The sequence below is a fragment of the Bufo bufo genome, chromosome 7 (assembly GCF_905171765.1).
Source record: "Bufo bufo chromosome 7, aBufBuf1.1, whole genome shotgun sequence".
NCBI lineage: Eukaryota > Metazoa > Chordata > Amphibia > Anura > Bufonidae > Bufo > Bufo bufo.
The window spans coordinates 175,669,209-175,692,640 of record NC_053395.1 but is presented as its reverse complement, the minus strand read 5'-3'; the positions used below and the strand labels follow the sequence as shown (position 1 = coordinate 175,692,640).

General features: G+C 46.8%; 1 protein-coding gene across 1 annotated transcript in view; it reads right to left on the bottom strand.

Annotated features, from left to right (window-relative positions):
- Nucleotides 1-23,043, bottom strand: part of CERKL (ceramide kinase like) — a 139,874-nt gene extending 116,831 nt beyond the window's left edge. The window contains exon 1 of the mRNA XM_040441505.1: nucleotides 22,641-23,043. Within this exon, the coding sequence (XP_040297439.1) occupies nucleotides 22,641-23,043 (403 nt within the window). The remainder of the gene's footprint in view (nucleotides 1-22,640) is intronic.
- Nucleotides 23,044-23,432: the final 389 nt, after the last annotated feature.

The following is a 23,432-nucleotide window of genomic DNA, read 5'->3' as shown; positions in this document are numbered from 1 at the left end:
TCAGTTGACAGCATTTTCAGCAGCACTAAATACCCGCTCTGACAAAACGCTGGCGGCAGGGCGTGCCACGTGTCCAGCTTGGACACCCAATAGTTATAAGGCACACAGGGATCACTGAGGACGCTGACACGGTCTGCTACGTACACCTTCACCATCTTCCAAAACTTATCCCTCCTTGTGACACTAGGCCACAAATCAGGGTGAGGATTCTGTCAGGGTGTGATGAAACTGTCCCAAGCCTTGAAGAGTGTTGCCCTGCCTCTATTGGAACTGCTGTGTGTTCCCCTCGTCTCCCCTCATCGGTTGCCCAAGGAACTACGTACTCTGCCGCCAGCATTGTCAGCTGGAAATGTTTGGAGCAATTTTTCCACAAGGGCCTTCTGGTATTGCACCATTTTGCTAGTCCTCTCCACCACAGGAATGAGAGATGAGAAGTTCTCTTTGTAGAGGGGGTCAAGAAGGGTGAACAACCAGTAATCGGTGTGGGCTAAAATGCGTATAATGCAAGGGTCAAGGGAAAAACAGCATAAGATAAAATCAGCCATGTGTGCCAGAGTCTCAACAGGAAAGACTTTGCTGTCCTCATCAGGAGAATGACTCTCAATCTCCTCATCCTCTTCCTCCTCTTCTGCCCATCCACGCTGAAGAGATGGAATAAACCTGCTATGGGTACTAACCTCTGTAGCAGAGGCAACTGTCTCCTGCTCCTCCTCATCATCATCCAATTCGCCCTGAAGACAAACCGAGGGTGGTCTAGCTATCACCCTGTGTACTGTCTTCCCCCATTTCCACCTCTTCCACATGCAAAGCGTCCGCATTCATTGTGAGCAGCGAGAGTTTCAGTAGACACAGAAGTGGGATGGTTACGCTGATAATAGCAGCATCGCCAGTCACCATCTGTGTTGATTCCTCAAAGTTGCGTAAAACCTCAGAGGTCAGACATCCATGCCCACTCGTCGCTTGTGAAGAGCGGAAGCTGACTGGAAAGGCGACGACTATGTTGCAGCTGGTATTCCACTACTGCCCTCTGCTGCTCACAAAGCCTGGCCAACCTGTGGAACATGGAGTTCCAGCTCGTGCTCATGTTGCACAACAGTCGGTGAGCTGGCAATTGCAAACGCTGCTGCAGCGTTGCCAGACCAGCGGCAGCTGTAGATGACTTTCGGAAATGGGCACACATGCAGCGCACCTTCACCAGTAGTTCAGGCAAATTGGGGTAGGTTTTGAGAAACCGCTGAACCACTAAGTTGAACACGTGGGCTAGGCATGGGATGTGTGTGAGCTTGCCGAGCTCCAAAGCCGCCACCAAGTTACAGCCATTATCAGACACAACCATGCCTGGTTCTAGGTTGAGTGGCGAGAGCCACAGCTCAGTATGATCCCTTATACTCTGCCACAGCTCTGCGGCAGTGTGCTGTTTGTCACCTAAGCAAATTTGTTTCAGAACGGCCTGTTGCCGCTTCCCCACTGCAATGCTACACTGCTTCCAGCTACTGACTGATGACTGACTGGTGCTGCAAGATGAGAATTCAGAGGTGGAAGTGGAGGAGGAGAAGGGGGGTTGCAGCCACTAATGTAGGTGGTGGTGGAAATCCTGATGGAAGTAGGGCCCGCAATCCTTGGCTTCGGTAGCACCTGTGCCATCACAGGTTACGGCTCGCTCCCAGCCTCCACAATATTCACCAAGTGTGCTGTCAGGGAAATGTAGTGTCCCTGGCCACAAGCACTTGTCCATGTGTCAGTCGTTAAGTGGACCTTCCCAATAACTGCGTTGGTCAGGGCATGGTTGATGTTACAGGACACATGCTGGTGTAAGGCGGTGACGGCACACCGGGAAAATAGTGGCAGCTGGGGACTGAGTAACGAGGGACGGCCACCGCCATCAGGCTGCGGAAAGCCTCAGTGTCCAGAAGCCTAAATGGCAACATTTCCAGGGCTAACAATTTGGAAAGGTGCGCATTCAGGGCTATGGCCTGTGGGTGGCTGGGTATTTGCGCTTTAGTTCAAAGGCCTGGGTTATGGACATCTGTACGCTGCGCTGGGACACAGAAGTGGATGTGCTAGCTGATGGTGCTTGCGAAGGTCCTGGTGCAGGGCGGGAGGCATCCGGGCATGCGTCTTCGACAGGGGATTGGCCAGCACGTAACACAGGGGAAGAGGAGGCAGTGGTGTGACCCGCAGACACTGATTGTAGATACAGGCGTTCGGCCCACCTATTAGGGTGCTTTGATGCCATGTGGCAGATCATGCTGGTGGTGGTGAGGTTGCTAGTGTTCATGCCCCTGCTCCTTTTGGTACGGCACAGGTTGCAAATGACAATTCTTTTATCGTCCGCACTTTCCTCAAAAAAGTGCCAGACTGTGGAACACCTACTCCTTGGCAAGGGAGATTGCCTCAAGGGGGTGCTCCAGGGAACAGTTGCAGGCCTGTTTGGTGTGGCCAGCCTTCTCCCTTTTGCCACCCCACTGCCTCTTTCAGCCTGTTGCGGTGCTGCGGATGCCTCCCCCTCTGTACTGCTGTCCTTGCTCGGCTTGCCACCTTCTCAGGTTGGGTCAGTGATTTCATCGTCCACCACCTCCTCTTCCACTTCCTCCCTCTGGTCATCCTCCTGACTTGACCTAACAAGAACCTCACTTATTGACAACTGTATCTCATCCTCATCATCAACCTCTTGAGACACTAATTGCCGTTGATTTACTGGCAACTGTGTCTCATCATCATCATTCACGTCGTGAAACACTAATTGCTGTTCCCCACCGTCATCTTCTTGTGACTGTGGATGCTCAAGAGTTTGGGAATCAGTTCACAAGATCTCATCATGTCCCTCTTCAAGCGGGCTTGGCGGGAGGCCCAAATCAAGTAATGGCGATGAAAAGAGTTCCTTGGAATATCCGAGTGTGGGATCACTTGTTTTCCAAGACTCTCCATGGTGGGAGGAAGGATCAGGGTGAAGATTCTGCTGACCAGACTCTTGGCTACTGAGACTGGACTTTGTGAAAGACAGGGGGGTGCTTAACCGACTGGAAGCATTATCTGCTGCAATCCAATCAACCACCTGGTCGCACTGGTGTGACTTCGAGAGTGGTGTCCTGCAAACTGGGATATAAAGCTAGGTATCGTGGATGAGTGTGTTTCTTGTGCTCTGGCAGCAGGAACAGTTTCACAGCGCCCAGTGCCACGGCCTCTGCATGCACCATCAGCAGCACGGCCACTTCCCCGTCCCTTACTGCTCGCCTTCAGCATAATAAAAGGTATATATGCTTGCAAGTATGTCACACATACAGCAGCGCAGGTTTTGTAAGTGTATGCGCAAATAAATTACACTGAATGTCACAGATATTTAGGATTGGCAAACGTTATACAGGAGATGTAGCGCAGGTAATGTCGCTGTCAGCAGCGGCCAAACAGTTGCGCTGAATGTCACCGATATTTAGGATGCGCTAATGTAACACAACAGATGTAGCAGAGGTTGTGTCACTGTCTGCACGCAATTTAGTGCAGGTTACGCTAATAATAATATATATTGCAGCCAGATAAAACAATAGTCCTTAAAAGGACTTTTGGGTCTCTAACACCTTTCAACACTAAACAATCCCTCTCCCTACACTATCTGTCCCTTCTGCTGCAGCTCTCCCTGACTAAGACTGAGCCGAACCACGTGTCATCGGGTGCTATATAGCACCCGATAATGCGTTCCGGACAGCTAATCACCGTAATTCCAGTAACCAACATGGCTACGGCATTACAGTGAGTGGCAGTACTTACCTGCACGTTTATTGGCTGCGTAGCTGCGTGTGCGGGGAGCACACTTGAGCATCGTGCTCGAGCACACGCGGTGTTCGGCCGAAGTGCCGAGTGAAAATGGTGTTCGCCGAGCATGCTCGCCCAACACTAGTAGGGAGAAGATCCTGTGTGTATCAGCAGTGTCATTGCAGACCTCCCAAGTGTCGGTCCCTCTTCTCTCCTTAAGGCTAGGTCTACACAACGACATTTGTCGCGCGACAGATAGGGCACAACTACACTGCAACATTTGTAGCGCAACATTTTGTTGCACCAATGTCGCGCGACAATTTTTATAATGGCAGTCTATGGTGTCGCACTGCAACATGCAACATGCTGCGACTGTGACGCAACAGTCGCAGAAAAATCCATCTCGAATAGATTTTCTGCGATTGTTGCGTCGCAGCATGTTGCATGTTGCAGTGCGACACCATAGACTGCCATTATAAAAATTGTCGCGCGACATTAGTGCAACAAAATGTCGCACGACAAATGTCGTCGTGTAGACGTAGCCTAAATCTCCTTCTTTTTGATCTGAGATATAGATTTGCATTGTTACATTTACAATATTGATCAAGAAAGTATTTGTCTGGTTACCATCTGTATATTTGACCCCACCCTGTATATTATTTCATGATTTGAATTTTAGAAATTTCAGATATTTTTTGTGCTATTCACTAAGAAAACTATTAAAGTTTATAAATATACAGGAAAATACACTTTCACACAATGAACCATAAATGTCCCTCTTTGACCATCCAAAAAGTTGGGAGGTACAGTACAGACCTAAAGTTTGGACACACCTTCTCATTCAGAGTTTTCTTTATTTTCATGACTATGAAGGCATCAAAACTATGAATTAACACATGTGGAATTATATACATAACAAACAAGTGTGAAACAACTAAAAATATGTCATATTCTAGGTTCTTCAAAGTAGCCACCTTTTGCTTTGATTACTGCTTTGCACACTCTTGGCATTCTCTTGATGAGCTTCAAGAGGTAGTCCCCTGAAATGGTCTTCCAACAGTCTTGAAGGAGTTCCCAGAGATGCTTAGCACTTTGGCCCTTTTGCCTTTACTCTGCGGTCCAGCTCACCCCAAACCATCTCAATTGGGTTCAGGTCCGGTGACTGTGGAGGCCAGGTCATCTGGCGCAGCACCCCATCACTCTCCTTCATGGTCAAATAGCCCTTACTTTCAAAGTTTTCACAATTTTTGGGCTGACTGACTGACCTTCATTTCTTAAAGTAATGATGGCCACTCGTTTTTCTTTACTTAGCTGCTTTTTTCTTGCCATAATACAAATTCTAACAGTCTATTCAGTAGGACTATCAGCTGTGTATCCACCTGACTTCTCCTCAACGCAACTGATGGTCCCAACCCCATTTATAGGGCAAGAAATCCCACTTATTAAACCTGACAGGGCACACCTGTGAAGTGAAAACCATTTCAGGGGACTACCTCTTGAAGCTCATCAAGAGAATGCCAAGAGTGTGCAAAGCAGTAATCAAAGCAAAAGGTGGCTACTTTGAAGAACCTAGAATATGACATATTTTCAGTTGTTTCACACTTGTTTGTTATGTATATAATTCCACATGTTCATAGTTCATAGTTTTGATGCCTTCAGTGTGAATCTACAATTTTCATAGTCATGAAAATAAAGAAAACTCTTTGAATGAGAAGGTGTGTCCAAACTTTTGGTCTGTACTGTATGTCATTGTACAGCTGGGACTTGTAGTCCTACACATACAACATGCTGCTCAGTATCCCAGCAGGCAGACATGTCACTCAGGACAGCATTTGTATTCACTCCCTTAGCAGTGTCATTATACAGCTGGGACTTGTAGTTCTACACATACAACATGCTGCTGAGTCTCCCAGCAGGCAGACATGTCACTCAGGGCAGCATTTGTATTCACTCCCTTAGCAGTGTCATTATACAGCTGGGACTTGTAGTTCTACACATACAACATGCTGCTGAGTCTCCCAGCAGGCAGACATGTCACTCAGGGCAGCATTTGTATTCACTCCCTTAGCAGAGCAGAGGGAGGGGCAGAGATTGTTGTTACTGCAGGTAAACAAAGGGCCAGAAGAGAACCAGGGAAATGAGGAAATAGATATATTTTTTTGCCTAAAACTTGTTTAGCTTAGTTATATATTGCTGCCCATCACATTTACAGTGCTATATATTTTTTTTTTTCATACCTTGGACAACCCCTTTAACTGCAGGACATCACTGCTGCAGCCAAAACAACACATCGCTGCAGCAGCATAGCGGAGGCGACCGGACGGTGGCACATCATATGGCAGCCCATGCACTAGAAAAGCAAATCTATGCCAGGTAAGCAGTTCAGCACGTGCGGCTGCATCTTCAATAAAGACAGCTGAGTGGAGTGCACGTAAGTGACCATTGCTCCATTCACTGCGGTGAATTCAGGACTCCCCTTCTAGTGATTGAGGGGTCGCAGCAATGGGCCCCCCAGAGATATTACATGGATGAATGTAATACAAGCATGGTTTAGAAAGTCAGAGAGGTAGTCTCTCGAATAGAATGGCTCATACAAGTAGAGGCCCCCCTCTATCAGGTCCATACACCCTAACAGCAGACATAGAGCTAGTCCTAACATTGGTGAATATTGGTTATATTAGAACATTCCTGCTACTGAATATTTTCAGATTTTTAAACAATGTGGACAATAAACAACAGCCGCAAAATACTCAACGAGGTGAAAATACCAGCGACAGATGTCAGCAGAACCCGATGTACTGTGTACAACCATAAAGTAGGAGGTCACATAATAGTGAACCGGACAATACAGATGACAGCTTAGCCGAGCTCCCATAATACTGCGGGGCAGATTGGGTCTGTCTGGAGTAAAGAAGACAATTCCAGAGCAAACCATCAATTAATGCTAGAAAATTCCTGGTCTGAAGCCTGCAGAACTGTGAATGCAGCTCCGCAGTATAATACAGGCTGTAAGGACCAATAATGCGATATGTTTGCATGTAAACTTTAAAATATTGTTACAATGGGATCTGCCAACAATCTAAGGGCTCATTCACACGAACGTGTGATGCCCGTTGCCACATTGCAGACCGCATATGCATATCCGCAATACACGGGCACCGTTCCATGGCCACTCCGCATCGGGGATGCGGACCCATTCATTTCAAGGGGTCCGCAAATCCGGAGATGCGGAATTGAAGAACGGAACGGAACACTACGGGAGAACTACGGAGAGCTTTCTGGGGTTCCGTTCCGTGCTTCCGCACCGCAAAAAGATAGAACTTGCTCTATCTTTTTGCGGAATGGAAGGATCGCGGACCCATTCAAGTAAATAGGTCTGCGATCCCCATGCGCCTGCCCCACGGACAGTGCCCGTGCATTGCGGACCGCAATTTGCGGTCCACAGCACGGGCTTCACACGTTCGTGTGAACGAGCCCTAAGGCTGGCCATACACTTAAGGCTACATGCACACGACCGTATGTGTTTTGCGGTCCGCAAATTGCGGATCTGCAAAAAAAAATAAAAAAACGGGTGACATCCGTATGCCATCAGTTTTTTTTGCGGATCCATTGTAACAATGCCTAAAACGGACAAGAATAGGACATGTTGTATTTTTTTTGCGGGGCTACGGAACGGACATACTGATGCGGATAGCACACTGTGTGCTGTCCGCATTTTTTGTGGACCCATTGAAATGAATGGGTCTGCATCCTATCTGCAAAAAAAACAAAACGAACGGACACGGAAACAAAATACGTTTGTGTGCATGTGGCCTAAGACAGATATCAGCCAAAGAATCCCTCAACAAAAAGTGAGCCCTCTCGATCCCCCCATATGCATGTAAGCTTGGCTTAGCTGAGTCGTTTCTCTCCCCGAGAACAGAAGGGTTGGGCTGTTAAAATCCAAAGGACCAATCATTATCTCTTCCGACATCTGCCGTCGGGGGAGACTTTGGGAGGCCCCCATAAACAATACATGGTTGGCCAGTCCAGCTGAAATTGTTGTGTCTTTCCGACATTTATCTAAAGTGTATGGCCAGCTTCATGTCTCAGCATGGCTCCAGTCCGTAGCCACTTATGTCCATATGTGCAAATTAAATAACATGTCACATAGCTAGGTTACCGAAAAAATAGGGGTGGTAACTTTAAGACAAACATTCAGACCATATTTATCCAATACTTTTGGCCAATTAATCTGCCACATAAAGAGGATCTGTCACCACAAAATGCAATCTGATAGCACCATGTTATAGAGCAGGAAGAGCTGAGCAGATTGATAGTTTTGTGGAATAAGATTCAGTAAAACCTGTAATTTAAAGGGATTCCGTCACCTCGTTTTAGCTTATAGAGCTGGGGACATGCACGGCTAAATCGCCGCTAGCATGTCCGCAATATACCTGTCCCATAAAGCGGTGTCTTTTTATTGTGCTTAAAAAATGATTTTAGAGATATGTAAATGAGCCTGGTAAGGAGCCCAAGGGGCTGTACTAACCTTCCTGGTGCCCAGCCACGCCCCCTGTGAAGGAGCCCAGCACCGCCTCCTTTCTTCATAGTTAGATTGCCGTAATCTCGCGCACGCGCAGTGCCGGTATTGTGTTTCTTCCCTGTGCTGGCTTCAGCCTCAGGGAAAGAACTGCGCATGCGCGAGATTACGGCAATCTAACTGTGAAGAAAGGATAAGATTCGGAGGAGGCAGGCGGTGCTGGGCTCCTTCACAGGGGAACGTGGCTGGGCACCAAGAAGGTTCGTACAGCCCCTTGGGCACCTTACCAGGCTCATTTACATATCTATAAAATCATTTTTTAAGCACAATAAAAGGACACCGCTTTATGGGACAGGTATATTGCGGACATGGTAGCGGCGATCTAGCTGTGCATGTCCGCAGCTCTATAGGCTAAAACGAGGTGACAGAATCCCTTTAAACATTTCTATGTTTGTTTTCCACCTATTGGCACAGGGAGGAGGAGGTGTTATCAGTGACTGACAGCTATGCTCACTTATACACATAGTGCTGTCAATCACCGATAGCCCCTCCCTCCTGTACCGATAGCGCTTCACAGGAGGTGAAAAAAGCAGAGATGTAAGGGTATAAATGACAGGTTTCACTGAATCTTTTCCCACAATATACAATCTGCTCAGCTCCTCCTGCCGCTATCAGATTGCACGGCATGTTGTGGTGACAGCTTCTCTCCAACCTTCTATTATCTACCAATGTCTAAATGAAACTTAATTCCACGTTAAAAACAACATATTAGAGAACTGTAATCTATTCCCTCACATAACTAGTAATATTTCACGAAAACCCAAGCAATGCTTTCAAGGAAAGAGAAGATAATAAAGTGATATAATCACACGTCACACTGTACACAGACATGCAGTATTTAGCTTTCCGCGTAGGTTAGATGGTTCCATCAAATAATTACTTTTAGGTAAATTGTAATTTTTTTTTTTTACAGGGACAAAATCCTACAATGTGGAAATAAAGGGTCAGAACAGAATAAAATATATGATCCTCTATGGATTAAGGCCCCAACCTCGGAAACCTGGAAATATGAGAAGATGTTTTGTTCTACTAGTGAGAAATGAATATGTTTTGTATGGAAACCCAGGACACGGAGCATGGAGCTGTATCTCGCATACACGGATATGCACTGGAAAGCTACCGGGCAGGGTGCACAGAGAAGACGTGGACCGGACTGACTCTCAGTGAGGCCCAGGACCTGACCTAGGGCTGTATTATACCTGCAGATGGGCATTACGAGTGTCGGGATGGAAGTGTTCCTTTCCGGAAATCGCCTGCTTGTTAGTGGAGGAGAGCTCTGTTATTACATGCAGGGATCTCCTCCACAGTATGGAGAGGAGTGATCACTAATGCCATCGCTTGTCCCCATACAGAATCATTATTTACCGGCAGCAGAAAAGGATTAGATGGCACAATCTGCCGCCAGCAAACACTGATTCTTTAGCATAGCATGCTTAATGCTATGATGAACAAGCTCGCTTATCGAGGAATTGGCGGCACTTTTACTCAGGCAGATCATTGTCAGCGACAGCCTGGCCGACCATTTGCAGGTCTAATACAGCCCTTATGCCTAATTCACACGTCAGTGTTTGGTCAGTGATTTCCATCAGTGATTTTGAGCCAAAACCAGGTGCGGCTCTAAACACAGAACAGGAGCAGATCCTTCCCTTCTACCTTATCTCTGTGGAGGCTCCAGTCCTGGTTTTGGGCCAAAATCACTGATGGAAATCACTGACCAGAACACTGACGTGTGAGTACTGTCCGATAACACTCACAGTCATGACCAGGACCGGACTAAGGCTACTTTCACACTAGCGTTCGGGGCTCCGCTTGTGAGTTCCGTTTGAAGGCTCTCACAAGCGGCCCCGAACGGATCCGCCCAGTCCTAATGCATTCTGAATGGATGCGGATCCGCTCAGAATGCATCAGTCTGGCTCCGTTTGTCCTCCGCTCCGCTCAGCAGGCTGACACCTGAACGCTGCTTGCAGCGTTCGGGTGTCCGCCTGGCCGTGCGGAGGCAAGCGGATCTGTCCAGACTTACAATGTAAGTCAATGGGGACGGATCCGTTTGAAGTTGACACAGTATGGCTCAATTTTCAAACGGATCCGTCTCCCATTGACTTTCAATGTAAAGTCAAAACGGATCCGTTTGCATTATCATGAACAAAAAAAAAATATATATATATTATTTTTATTTTTTATTTTTTTTTGTTCATGGTAATGCAAACGGATCCGTTCTGAACGGATCTAAGCATTTGCATTATAGGTGCGGATCCGTCTGGGCACATACCAGACGGATCCGACCTAAACGCAGGTGTGAAAGTAGCCTAAGGGCTCATCCACACGACCATATGTATTTTGCGGTCCGCAAAAAAAGTATCCGCAAAAAATAGGGGTGACGTCCGCTCCATTCCCCTGAACATATGGAACAGACAGAGGAACAAAAATCCTGCATTTATCAGGAAATGACAACTAGGGATGAGCGAATGTGTGTTTTCAAGTTCGGCGTACAAGGTTTGGGTTATCTAAGAATTCCGTTATAGATTCCGCTACCACGGACCATAAGTTATAGTAGCGTGATCCATAACGGAATTCTTCTTAGATAACCCGAACCTTGTACGCCGAACTTGAAGACACGCGTTCGGTCATCCCTAATTACACCCCATCATGTGTTCTGTATTCCCGGAGAAATCCTGTGTGTCTGTGGTTGACTGTAAGCTTTGTAAAAAGGTAACTAATAAATGCCAATGTACATGGGACCAATACATTGGAGAATCAGTCCTCCTGCGGTTCTGCTGATCGAAATCAGGTCAGGAAAATACTGCTCTTGCCATCTTTGATGAGTGTTTTTAGCCGAGGAGTGCGAAAGTTACATTCATTCAAAAACGTCATACGTAGGCATACATAAAGTTAAGGGCTTATTCAGATCTATCAAAAAGTCTGGTCAAAAAGGTCCTGCATGTAGGACTTTTTTGCCTGGTAAAAAGGCAGGCTGCCAAATGGAAATTGAACGGACTCCATTATAGTTAATGCAGTCAGTTGGGGGCCCTAGTCCGTTACCCTTGTTGTTCTGCTCCTCTAATGAACACAACAATGTTGATAAATAGGTGGTGTGAATGTGCCCACCACAGAGGCGCAGCTCAGGAAGCGCCGCCGGCACAGGAGGAGCAGGGGATTGGTACGGTGAGTTCTACTACTCACTGTAAGGGCTCGTTCACACGAATGCGTGATGCCTGTTGCCATATTGCGGACCGCATTTGTGGAATCCGCAATACACGGGCACCGTTCCGTGGCCATTCCGCATCACGGATGCGGACCCATTCGTTTCAATGGAACGAAATGGAACGCTAAGGAAGCGCTACGGCGTGCTTTCTGGGGTTCCGTTCCGTGCTTCTGCACCGCAAAAAGTTCGAACTCGCTCTATCTTTTTGCAGAACGGAGGGGATCGCCTGACCCATTCAAGTGAATGGGTCTGCGATCCCCATTCGCCTGCCCCACGGACGGTGCCCGTGCATTGCGGACGGGCTTTACACGTTCCTGTGAACGAGCCCTAAGGGGTTAATAAAAAAAAGCATGGGGGTCGGAAAATCTGTTTAACTCATGTTAACAACTGTTATATGGTTAAGAAATAAGAAAAAGTGTTATATTCTTAACCAATACATTACAGAGATTTAAGAATGTAGTGAATGTCTTTAGATCGCCGCCTCTCACTTCTACGGTACATTTTCCGCTACCATTTCCAGGGGACCCTGGATAATGGCGGCACAGAGTGATATCAGCCTCCTGCATATTAGTCCATTACACGGCCCTGACAGATGTCTAAGAGTATCTCTTTCCATCACATCTGTTCACTAGGAGCGCGGCAGAAGAGGATATACACTCCTCCGAATTAATGATGTTACTGTGTTATAAAGCAATCCCTCTGGTTTTATGAGCTGCCGGGCGTACCGACTATAGATTGATATAGTAATTACAATGCGCCATTTATATTATGTTACATCATTTTCCAAGCAATAAGGGTTTATTCACATCTTTGTGTCCGTTTTGCATCCAAGTTTTGAGTCCGCAAAGCTCTTAGACCAGAACACGTCTCCATGTTTTTTCACTGTTGGTGATCCATGCAAGTTTTTTTTTTTTACTATTTTTTTTCAAATTTTCTATCCAATGGATCAGTGAAAAACGGACCGAATGCAGATGACATTTGTGTATTGTCCTTTGTTTTCACAGACCTATTGAGAATTGGCGTGTTCTGTCCGCAAAACGAACGAAAGTAAGGCTACTTTCACACTCGCGTTTTGTGCGGATCCGTCATGGACAGATCCGTTCAGATAATACAACCGTCCACATCCGTTCAGAATGGATCAGTTTGTATTATCTGTAACATAGCCAAGAGGGATTCGTCTTAAACACCATTAAAAGTCAATGAAGGACGGATCCGTTTTCTATTGTGCCAGATTGTGTCATAGAAAATGGATCCGTCCCCTTTGACTTACATTGTGTGTCAGGACGGATCCGTTTGGCTCAGTTTCATCAGACGGACACCAAACGCTGCGAGCAGCGTTTTGGTGTCCGTCTCCAAAGCGGAATGGAGACTGAACGGAGGCAAACTGATGCATTCTTAGCGGATCCTTATCCATTCAGAATGCATTAGAATGCAAACTGATCCGTTTTGGACCGCTTGTGAGATCCCTGAACGGATATCACAAGCGGAAAGCCAAAACGCCAGTGTGAAAGTAGACTAATGCATGCTGCCAACTTATTCTGAATACACGCACAGATGGATTTGTATGCTAACTGTGGAGAACGTGGAATCACTGACGGGTGAGTAGGCCATCATACATACAAATAAGGGCTCATTCACACGACCGTATGAAGGTGTCTGCATTCGTTCTGCAATTTTGCGGAATGGGTGTGGACCCATTCTTTCCAATGGGGCCGCAAAAGATGCAGACAGCACACTGTGTTTCCCTGCAAAAAAAAAGATGTCCGCAATTGCAGACAAGAATAGGCATTCCTATCATAGTGCCAGCCATGTGCGGTTCGCAAATTGTGGAACGGTATCCCTGTTTTCCAGATTCGCAATTTGCAAACTGCAAAACGCTATGGTCGTCTGAATGAGCCGTAAGGACCAGTGATATCCTATATTCAATATTCTATGGTCTGCAAAGGGATAGATACGGACAGTAAATCTCTCCCTGCCAGCTGCTTTGGTATCGGTGCCTTTTACTGAAGAGGACTGTTAAGGACGCTTTAGCACAGTCAGTGTTTGGTCAGTGATTTCCATCAGTGATTGTGAGCCAAAACCAGGAGTGGAGCCTCCACAGAGATAGGGTATAAGGGAAAGATTTGCCCTTGTTCTTTGGTATGGACCGGCACCTTGTTTTGGCTCACAATCACTGATGTAAATGCAGCGTCCCACAAGGTGTGTGTGGACACTGCTTAGAAGCACTTTTTACTCTATTACAAGCTCTAGGTTGTAATGTATAACTTTGCATTTGTGTATCTGCAAAATCCCTGTTAACAGGCCTATTAGGTGCAATTTATACATCCCACCACTAGATGGGGATAAAGTTCAGGTCCTATATACAGTATATACAGGTCAGGCCTAGTGAGGGTGTTCAGTTGAGATCCTAGTTGAGACCAGGAGGGAGTCGAGGATCAGGATAGGTTGGATAAATGTAGTTCAGCAGAGAGCAGATCTGAGGAGGTCAGATCAGATTAGTGGGAGGAAAGATAGAGTGAAGACTTCGCAACACAGATTAGTGAGTGGAGCCAACTTTGCTAGGCGGTGATACTCAGATGTTAGGCGCAGAAGAGCGTTTTCCTTCTGTAGCCGGACTATAGACTTGCATCCCTGACCAGTAGGAGAAGAGTTTGCCTCCCTGGAAAAGAAACAAGCATTCCTAGGAATTCATCGGTGATAAGAGCCATTATTGAGGGCCACAGACACCTTTGCATGGTGGAGGTTTATAGCTTCAGGCAGCCACAAAATATTCAGCTTGTAAGGAAAGTCAAGGAATAGGATCCAACACATCTAAATGAACCAGGTACACCTAACCCACTGGTCCAAAACCAATAAACCTAAAAAGCCTAGAAACAGTGGATTTGCAGAATTACCTCTGTACCATCTAGAGACTGCATATTTGTACTGCTGCAACTAAAAGACATCCAAAGTAAAAGTTGTGAGTTGCATCTTACCACTGTCGACCTCATTATTACTACTAATGGTTGTACCACCATTAACGGCACTGGCGTCACGACAAAAACCATCAAGGGACTCAGCCGCAACAAGCACCCTAAGCACCCCTAACATCAAGGGCACCTCAACCACCATCTTGGCTGATGCTTCCTACCACAGAGCGTGCCCCGGAGGATTTCGTGCTGTCCACCTCAACACTGTGCTGCCAGCCCAGGGAGGCTTTCTACTAACCGGGAGTAAACTGATGAACTGTGTGTTATACTATTTGGCCCCTCATCGGTCCACCGTGCACCTCACATGTTGCCCCTGCGACTGGCTGGCTGCAGAAATCACTGACCAAACACTGACTATGGCTCTCAGCAGGATGCCAGGCCGGGATACCACGGACTGTGAAACACGGCCGTGTGCATGAGGCCTAACAGTGCAGTAGAAGTTCATAGAAGCAGATTTTACCGCAATACTGCTCACCCATACAGCATGTGATTCTGATTATATTGTGGGTTTGTTATTTATCAAATTCTCCGATATAATTAAAAAAAACATTAGACTAAAAGAACGTCACATCTGGAGGAGGCCTAATATTTGGTGCTCTGCGTACAAACGTACTTCCAGCAGAAAGGAGAAGAAAGAGAAGAGTCCTTATCTATACCTAAAATTACTTAGGGCTCGTTCACACGACCGTGTGAAGCCTGTCCTGTGGACCGCACGGGCGCCGTCCGTGGGGCGTTCCACAAAAAGATAAAGCATGTTCTATCTTTTTGCAGTGCGGAGGCAGGGAATGGAGCCCCAGAAAGCACTCCGTAGTGCTTCCGTAGTGTTCCGTTCTTCCGTTCCGCATCTCCGGATTTGCGGACCCATTGAAAGAATAGGTCCACATCCGTGATGTGGAATGGCAACAGAGGGGCAACGGCCATGTGAATGAGCCCTTAGGCCTCTTGCACGTTTCCGTTCAGTTTTTTTGCGGTCCGTATGCGGACCCATTCACTTCAATGGGTCCGCAAAAACAACGGAAGGTACTCCGTATGCATTCAGTTTCCGTATTTCCGTTCAAAGATAGAACATGTCCTATTATTGCCCACAAATCACGTTCCATGGCTCCATTCCAGTCAATGGTTCCGCAAATAAAAACAGAACACATACGGAATGTACTCCGTATGTCTTCCGTATCCATTCCGTTTTTGCGGAACCATCTATTGAACATTGTATGCCCAGCCCAATTTTTTTATGTACTTACTGTTTAAACATTATTGTATGCTTCCGTTTCAGTTTGCGATCCGCAAAAAACGGATTACAAACGGAAACCAAACAGAAAAACGGAATGGAAGCGGAACGGATCCGTTTAAAATGGACTGCAAAACCATACGGTCGTGTGCAAGAGACCTAAGGCCTCTTGCACACAAACGCATTTTGTTTCAGTGTCCATTCCGTTTTTTTTGCGGACCGTATGCGGAACCATTCGCTTCAATGGGTCCGCAACAAAAACGGAAGTTACTCCATGTGCATTCCGTTTCCGTATGTCCGTGTATTCGTTCCGCAAAAAAATAGAGCATGTCCTATTAGGGTCCATTCACAAATCCGTTGAATGGATCCGGATCCGTTCCGCAATTATGTGGAACAGGTGCGGACCCATTCATCTTCAATGGGACCGGAAAAGATGCGGACAGCACACAGTGTGCTGTCTGCATCCGCATTTCTGGAGCGCGGCCCCCGAACTTCCAGTCCGCAGCTCCGGAAAAAAAATAGATGATGTCCTATTCTTGACCGCAGCTGCGGACAAGAATAGACATTTCTATTGGGGTGCTGGCCCGGTGTTTTGCGGATCCGGAAATTGCGGATTCGCAAAACACTGCGGATGTGTGAATGGACCCTTCTTGTCTGCATTACGGGCAAGGATAGTACTGTTCTATTAGGGGCCAGCTGTTCTGTTCCGCAAAATACGGAATGTCATCCGTATTTATCGCAGAACCGTTTTTTGCGGTCATGTGCAAGAGGCTTGGGTGAATGGTTCCGTATATGGAATGCAGAAAACGGAGCAGGAGATGTCGTGTTTTGCTGTCCGCATCCGTTCTGGCCCCATTGAAAATTAATGGGTCCGCACCCGTTCCGCAAAATTGCAGAACGGATCCGGACCCAATTTGCGGACGGGTGAATGGACCCTGAAAGGGATTTTCTGGCAGAGGATCCCCTCAGGTGCCGCAATCAGCATTGACTGCAGCACCTGAGGGGTTAGTTGACGGGGTTTGGCAGGATCCCGGTCATTGAGGCCGGGTGCCAGCTAAGGACGATACGAGGCTGCGCAGATGCTAGGATACTCGTATCGCAGACTAGTATTGGAAAATAGAAAATCCCAGTATTGTATCGATCCGGGTGCAAAAGTCGGTATTTTTGTACCCAAGTGTGAAGGAGCCTACAAGGAGCGGTCTGAGTGATCAGTGTGTGCAGCTCTGCAGCACATACAGCTGCCATGTAATCAGTAAGTATAATGAATGAGAGCGCAGAATTTCTGTATGGCGCACACTGGCATCATCTCATATTCATGTCTGCATGTTATTTCCATGCAAAGCCACTTAGGCCAGACCTAGTTTGTTTTAGGGCCGACCCACAGGGTCAACCCTGGAGCTTCCAATAAAAGGGGTCATTGTTTTGTGGGAAGCCTGAGAACTGCTTCTCTTTCCTCCTCAATAGAAACCTGATAGCCATTACCGTGCGAGTAAATGTGTTCACAAGAGGCGCGCGCCCCCGTGACCGACAGCGCAGTGTCCTGACCAGAATTGTTCTTCTTGTTAGTTCAAGTGTCCTTAAAGTAGGGAACTTAACTTTGTCTGGGCCCTACACGGCTACACAGGTCCCAATGTTCAAGGCAGGACCACCAAGACGAGGACAGTCGTCACGGGGTCCTTCTCTCACCATTATGAGGATTATTTGACATTGCTATAATATTCTAATTGCCCAGCTCCTATCTAGGACACCATCTAATGTCCTCCCAGCAGGACCAGCCTTAGGGGGTGCGCATACCCTGATATTACCAAAGGGGGGCACCACAGCTCCTGATGGTCTGGGCACTAGAGGCTGGCACCCTCCACTCTGACACTTTATGGCAATGTTGTTTGGGCACTGCATGGCTGTATTATTTGGGCACTATATAGTACGGGTGCATCAACAGAGGTACAACACCATCAAACCTGAGCTCAGATCCGCTCTCCCACAGACTCATGCACACAACTGTATTTTGGGTTTTTCTCTGATCCACAAAAAAAACAGCACATGAATAATATTTGGACACTGTAAACTTATGGGGGTCATTTATCAAACTGGTGTACAGTAGAACTGGCTTAGTTGCCCATAGCAACCAATCTGGTTCCACCTTTCATTTTCCAAAGGAGTTGTGAAAAATGAAAGAAGGAACCGGCGTTTTTAGAATCGGGCAGGCAGTTTTGGCAATCCGTATACAAATGGAAAGCTTTTATTTCCAGATCCGTTAGATGGATCCGGTGAAATACCGTATCCGTCTCATCCAGTGTCATCTGAAATAACGGATCCGGTATTTCATTTTTTTTTTTTTTCAAAGATCAAAAGAGAAACCCGCTCCTCCTATAACCCGGCGCATGCGCAGATTGGAAAACCGGATCTGGCGATGCGGAAATTTCCGGAACACATCTGTGGAAATGAATGCCGGATCCAGCAAGTGCGTTATTGTTCCAGGATTGTGGCCGGAAAAAATACGGCAGCATGCTGCGATATTTTGTCCGATTAAAAATACCGTACAAGGGACGGGACGGAAGACATTCTGATGCATACTGATTGCTCTCCATTCAAAATGCATTAGGACAAAACTGATGCGATTTTTCTGGTATTGAGACCCTTTACCGTATTTCAATACCGGCAAAGAATAACGCTAGTGTGAAAGTACCCTAAGACTTGATGGTGTAAAGATACGCCAAATGTATCAGTGTCTCATGCTAGCTCATAAATGTGACGCACTGTAAGGGTACTTTCACACTTGCGTTATTCTTTTCCGGCATAATGTTCCGTCCTATACCAGAAAAGAACTGATCAGGCATATCCCCATGCATTCTGAATGGAGAGCAATCCATTCAGGATGCATCAGGATGTCTTCAGTTCAGTCACTCTTCTGGTATTTGGCAGGAGAAAATACCGCAGCATGCTGCAGTTTTCTCTCCGACCAAAAATCCTGAACACTTGCCTGATCCGGCATTAATTTCCATTCAAATGCATTAATGCAGGATCCGGCCCCAAGTGTTCCAGCAAAACGGACCCGGTTTTGCAGTCTGCGCATGCGCAGACCTTTGAAAATGATAAAGAAAAAAAAATATCGGATCAGTTTTTTCGGATGACAACCGGAAAGACGGATCCGGTATTGCAATGCACTTGTCAGACGGATCCGCATTCGGATTGCCGGATCCGGCAGGCAGTTCCGGCGACGGAACTGCCTGACGCAATCCTCTGACGCAAGTGTGAAAGTAGCCTGAGACACCTGTTTTTGTCAGAAAATTTTGGAGGCATTTTGGCACATGTTGTTCTAATCCCAGCTGGAGGCAGCAGTGCTGCAAGATGTTTAGTGGCTGCATTTTGGGGGCTCCTACGTCTTTTTCTTGGCTTTTTTTGGGGGGGGGGGAGGGGGGACTTGTAAAAACACCATGAAATTCGGACGGTTATTACAAGCGTTTTTTGGGGTGGTGTTTTTTTAGTCACTCTTTTTTAAGACTTTTTTTTTTTCTATAGATAAATCTATGGGAAAAAGTAAAAAAAGAAAAACACCCAGAGCATGCTGGGATTAAAAAAAAAAAAAAAACTCTACGAAGCTGTCAAAGAGGTTGTGACAGATTTAGACGTAGGATAGGGGATAACTAACTGATGGCTGGGGGTTCGATCCTGACAATGGGGGTCCCATTCCCCTGATTTCATGTGGAGGTAGGTTGGGCATGCACCCTGCTCCTCCAATCATTCTCTGCGGGACTGACAGAAATAGCCTGGCCCTGTACTCTGCTATCCCTGGCAATCTCATAGAGAATTAAAGGACATCTGTCAGCAGGTTTGTCCCTATGACACTGGCTGACCTGTTACATGTGCTCTTGGCAGCTGAAGACATCTGTGTTGGTCCCAGGTTCATATGTGTCCGCATTGCTGAGAAAAATTATGTTTCAATATATGCAAATGAGCCTCTAGGAGCAACGGGGGCGTTGCCATTACACCTAGACATCCTGTTTTTCTGCAACTGCCACGCCCTCTGCACTTTGATTGACAGGGCCAGGACTGATGAAGTTTTCACCGCCTGGTCCTGTCAATCAAAGTGCAGAGGGCGCAGCAGTTGTAGAGAGAGCAGAGCCTCTAGGTGTAACAGCACCGCCCCCGTTGCTCCTAGATGCTCATTTGCATATAATACAACACCATTTTCTCAGCAATGCGGACACATATGAACATGGGACCAACACAGACGCCTTCAGCTGCCAAGCGAACATGTAACAGGTCAGCCAGTGTCATAGGGACAAAACTGCTGACAGATGTCCTTTAAACCACCTCACATCTGTCCATAGGATATAAACGTCCTATGGGTGGATGTTTATCTCTGGACGTTCTGGAACGTCCATTCAGAGATGGCAGCTAATCGTGCAGCTGCAGATCGGGTTGCCCTCTGTCAGTGACAGCAGGGCAACCCTTAGCGAAGGCAGGGACAGTGCCCAGGTGTCCCTGCCTTCTAGAACGCTGTATACACTGCGCTATGCGCTTCCTGTCATGTGACCCCCGGGGCCGGAGAGTGCAGGAGCTGTCAGGTCTTCTACAGACCTCGATCAGCCCTGCACTGAGGCTGTACAGCCTCTCTGGGGGGTGTATTTCCCCTGTAACCAGGGCTACTATGTCAGCCCCAGTTACAGGAGAAATCAATAGTGGGAAAAAAAATGTGAAGTTAAATGTCCCCCAAAGGTCTTGTATGACCTTGTGAGGGACGCAAAGGTTAAAATAAAAATAAAAAAAACCATAAAGTGTTTAAAAAATAAAAATAAGTTTCACATGTAAAAAAAGAAATTCCCCAATTAAGTAATAAAAAAAAATGTTAAAAATAGAAAAAATAATCTGTAACGACCGGCTCTATAAATATATCACATGATCCACCCTGTCCGATAAACACCATAAAAAAATAAGAGAAAACTGTGTCAAAAAAAGCCATTTTTATCACCTTACATCACAAAAAGTGCAACTCCAAGTGATTAAAAAGGCGTTGATGTCCTATAAAATGGTACCAATAAAACAGTCGCCTCATCCCGCAAAAAATTAGCCCCTACATAAGAAAATCGCTCAAAAAATAAAAAAAACTATAGCTCTCAGAACATGAAGACATTAAAACATCATTTTTTTGTTTCAAAAATGCTATTATTGTGTAAAACTTTAATAAATAAGAAAAAGTATACATATTAGGTATTGCCACGTCTGTAACGATCTGCTCTATAAAAATGTCACATGACCTAACCCCTCGGGTGAACGCTGTAAAAATAAATAAAAACTGTGCCAAAATTAAAAATTTTTGGTCACATTGCACCACAAAGTGTAATAATGAATGATCAAAAAATCCTATGTACCCAAAAATGGTACCAATAAAAATGTCAACTCTTCCTGCAAAAAAACGATCGGCAGAAAAATAAAAAAATAAGGCGTTCAGAAAATGGAGGCACAAACAAAGTAGACATATTTGATATCATTGCATCCGTAACAACCTGCTCGATAAAAATATCACATGATCTACCGTGTCCGATAAATGTTGTAAAAAAAAAAAATAGAAACAGTGCCAAAACAGCGATTTTTTTGTTACCTTGCCTCACAAAAAATGTAATATAAAGCAATTAAAGATCATATGTACCCCAAAATAGTACCAATAAAACTGTCACCTTATCCCCTAGTTTCCAAAATGGGGTCACTTTTGGGGAGTTTCTACTGTAAGGGTGCATCAGGGGGGCTTTAAATGGGACATGGTGTCTAAAAACCAGTTCAGCTAAATCTGCCTTCCAAAAACCATACGGCGCTCCTTTTCTTCTGCGCCCTGCCGTGTGCCCGTACATCAGTTTACGACCACATGTGGGGTGTTTCTGTAAACCGCAGAATCGGGGTAATAAATATTGAGTTTTATTTGTCTGTTAACCCTTGATGTGTTAAAGAAAAAAATGGATTAAAATGGAAAATCTGCTAAAAAAGTGAAATTTAGAAATGTCATCTCCACTTTCCTTTAATTCTTGTGGAACACCTAAAGGGTTAACAAAGTTTGTAATCATGAAGTACAATGTGTCACGAGAAAACTATCTCAGAATGGCTTGGATTAGTAAAAGCGTTCCAAAGTTATTACCACATAAAGTGAGATATGTCAGATTTTCAAAATTAGGCCTGGTCAGGAAGGGGGTAAATGGCCCGGATGTGAAGGGGTTAAGGGGTTTTATAATAAAAGCAGTTGCCAGAAGGCTGTTTATTTCGGCTAGTGATCTACCACCTCCATATCTGCAGGAGCCATGGGTACCTGACGCCCCAGCGCCTTTGTTCTGCTGTCAGATGTCATACTCCCCCACTGACGGCCTATCCCACTGACGGGTCGCCGGTTCCAGACAGTCACAGGAGAATCCTTTCATCCAGAGTCCGGGGCGCCGTATCCTCTACATGGGCATCCAACTGAAAGAGTCCTGAGCTGTCAGCAGTGCTGATTGGCTGACAGCTCACCAAGCTCCTCCCAAACCTCCCTTTCAGCTAGATGCTCACCTACCGTATCCTGCGCCCCAGCCCAAACCCTGACTGGTTCTGGGTGCTCTTAGAGCGCCCACTAGTTTAACCCTTTATGGGCAGCACTCACTTCCTATTATTGTGAGGAGGAGGAGGAGTGCCAGCCACAATTACAGCCTCCACAGGGGCAGCACCAGACCCCCTGCATGGCCCAGTGGGCATTATCACCACGGAACTAGAAGTGAGAAAGCTGAGTGACTGCTGCTCTGTAAGCAGAGGTCACTCAGCTTTCCCAGCAATGAACATCTAGCTGTAAGCGATTGGTCTGTATGGGGCTGCCCTTTCAGGTGGGCAGTGAAACTAAACTCCCGGCGGCTGGGAGTCGCAGTCCTCCCGGCCGCCCACACTCACCCGGGTGCTCGGGCAGGACGGGGCTCCACAGCAGGCGGCTGCCGGTCAGGGAGACGTCGCAGCTTCTCTTCTGGATCTGGAATATCCCGCGCAGCAGAGGAGCCGGCCGGCCGCCGTGCGGTCCCGGGGAGGACGGCTCGTCCGGGTCACTGTGCAGCCGGGCTCCGGAGCGCTCACTGCCCGAGCTCCCCGCGTCCCAGCGGTCACCCCGGCACACGGAGGCAGAGCTGCTCCTCCAGTCCTCGCCGCTGTCGCTCCAGGCGCTCACCCGCCGGTAGAGCCCGGGCAGGCGCAGCCTCTCCCCCATACCGTCACTTGTGGAGCCCCGGAGTTGGGGTGACAGGTGGGTGTCCGCATCAGGGCCTCCGCTGCCAGGGAAACGCACGGGAGCGCGCGACGCCATCTCTCCGAGCGAACGGGAGCGCGCGGGGGGATAAATGCCGTCCTGTCCCCGGTGGTGCAGCGGGCATGTACAATAGGGCAGACCTCCAACTTACTGGACAGTCAGAGACCACTAATAGGGGCACTATTATAGGGGGCGCTAATGGGGGCACTATTTATTATGGGGGGCATTATTAATTCTGGTGGGCACTAATGAAGGCATTATTAATTCTGGGGGCACTAATGGGGCATTATTAATTCTGGGGGCACTAATGGGGCATTATTAATTCTGGGGGCACTAATGGAGGCATTATTAATTCTGGGGGCACTAATGGAGGCATAAATATAACTTGGGGGCACTATTAAAGGGAACCTGTCACCGGGATTTTGTGTATAGAGCTGGGGACATGG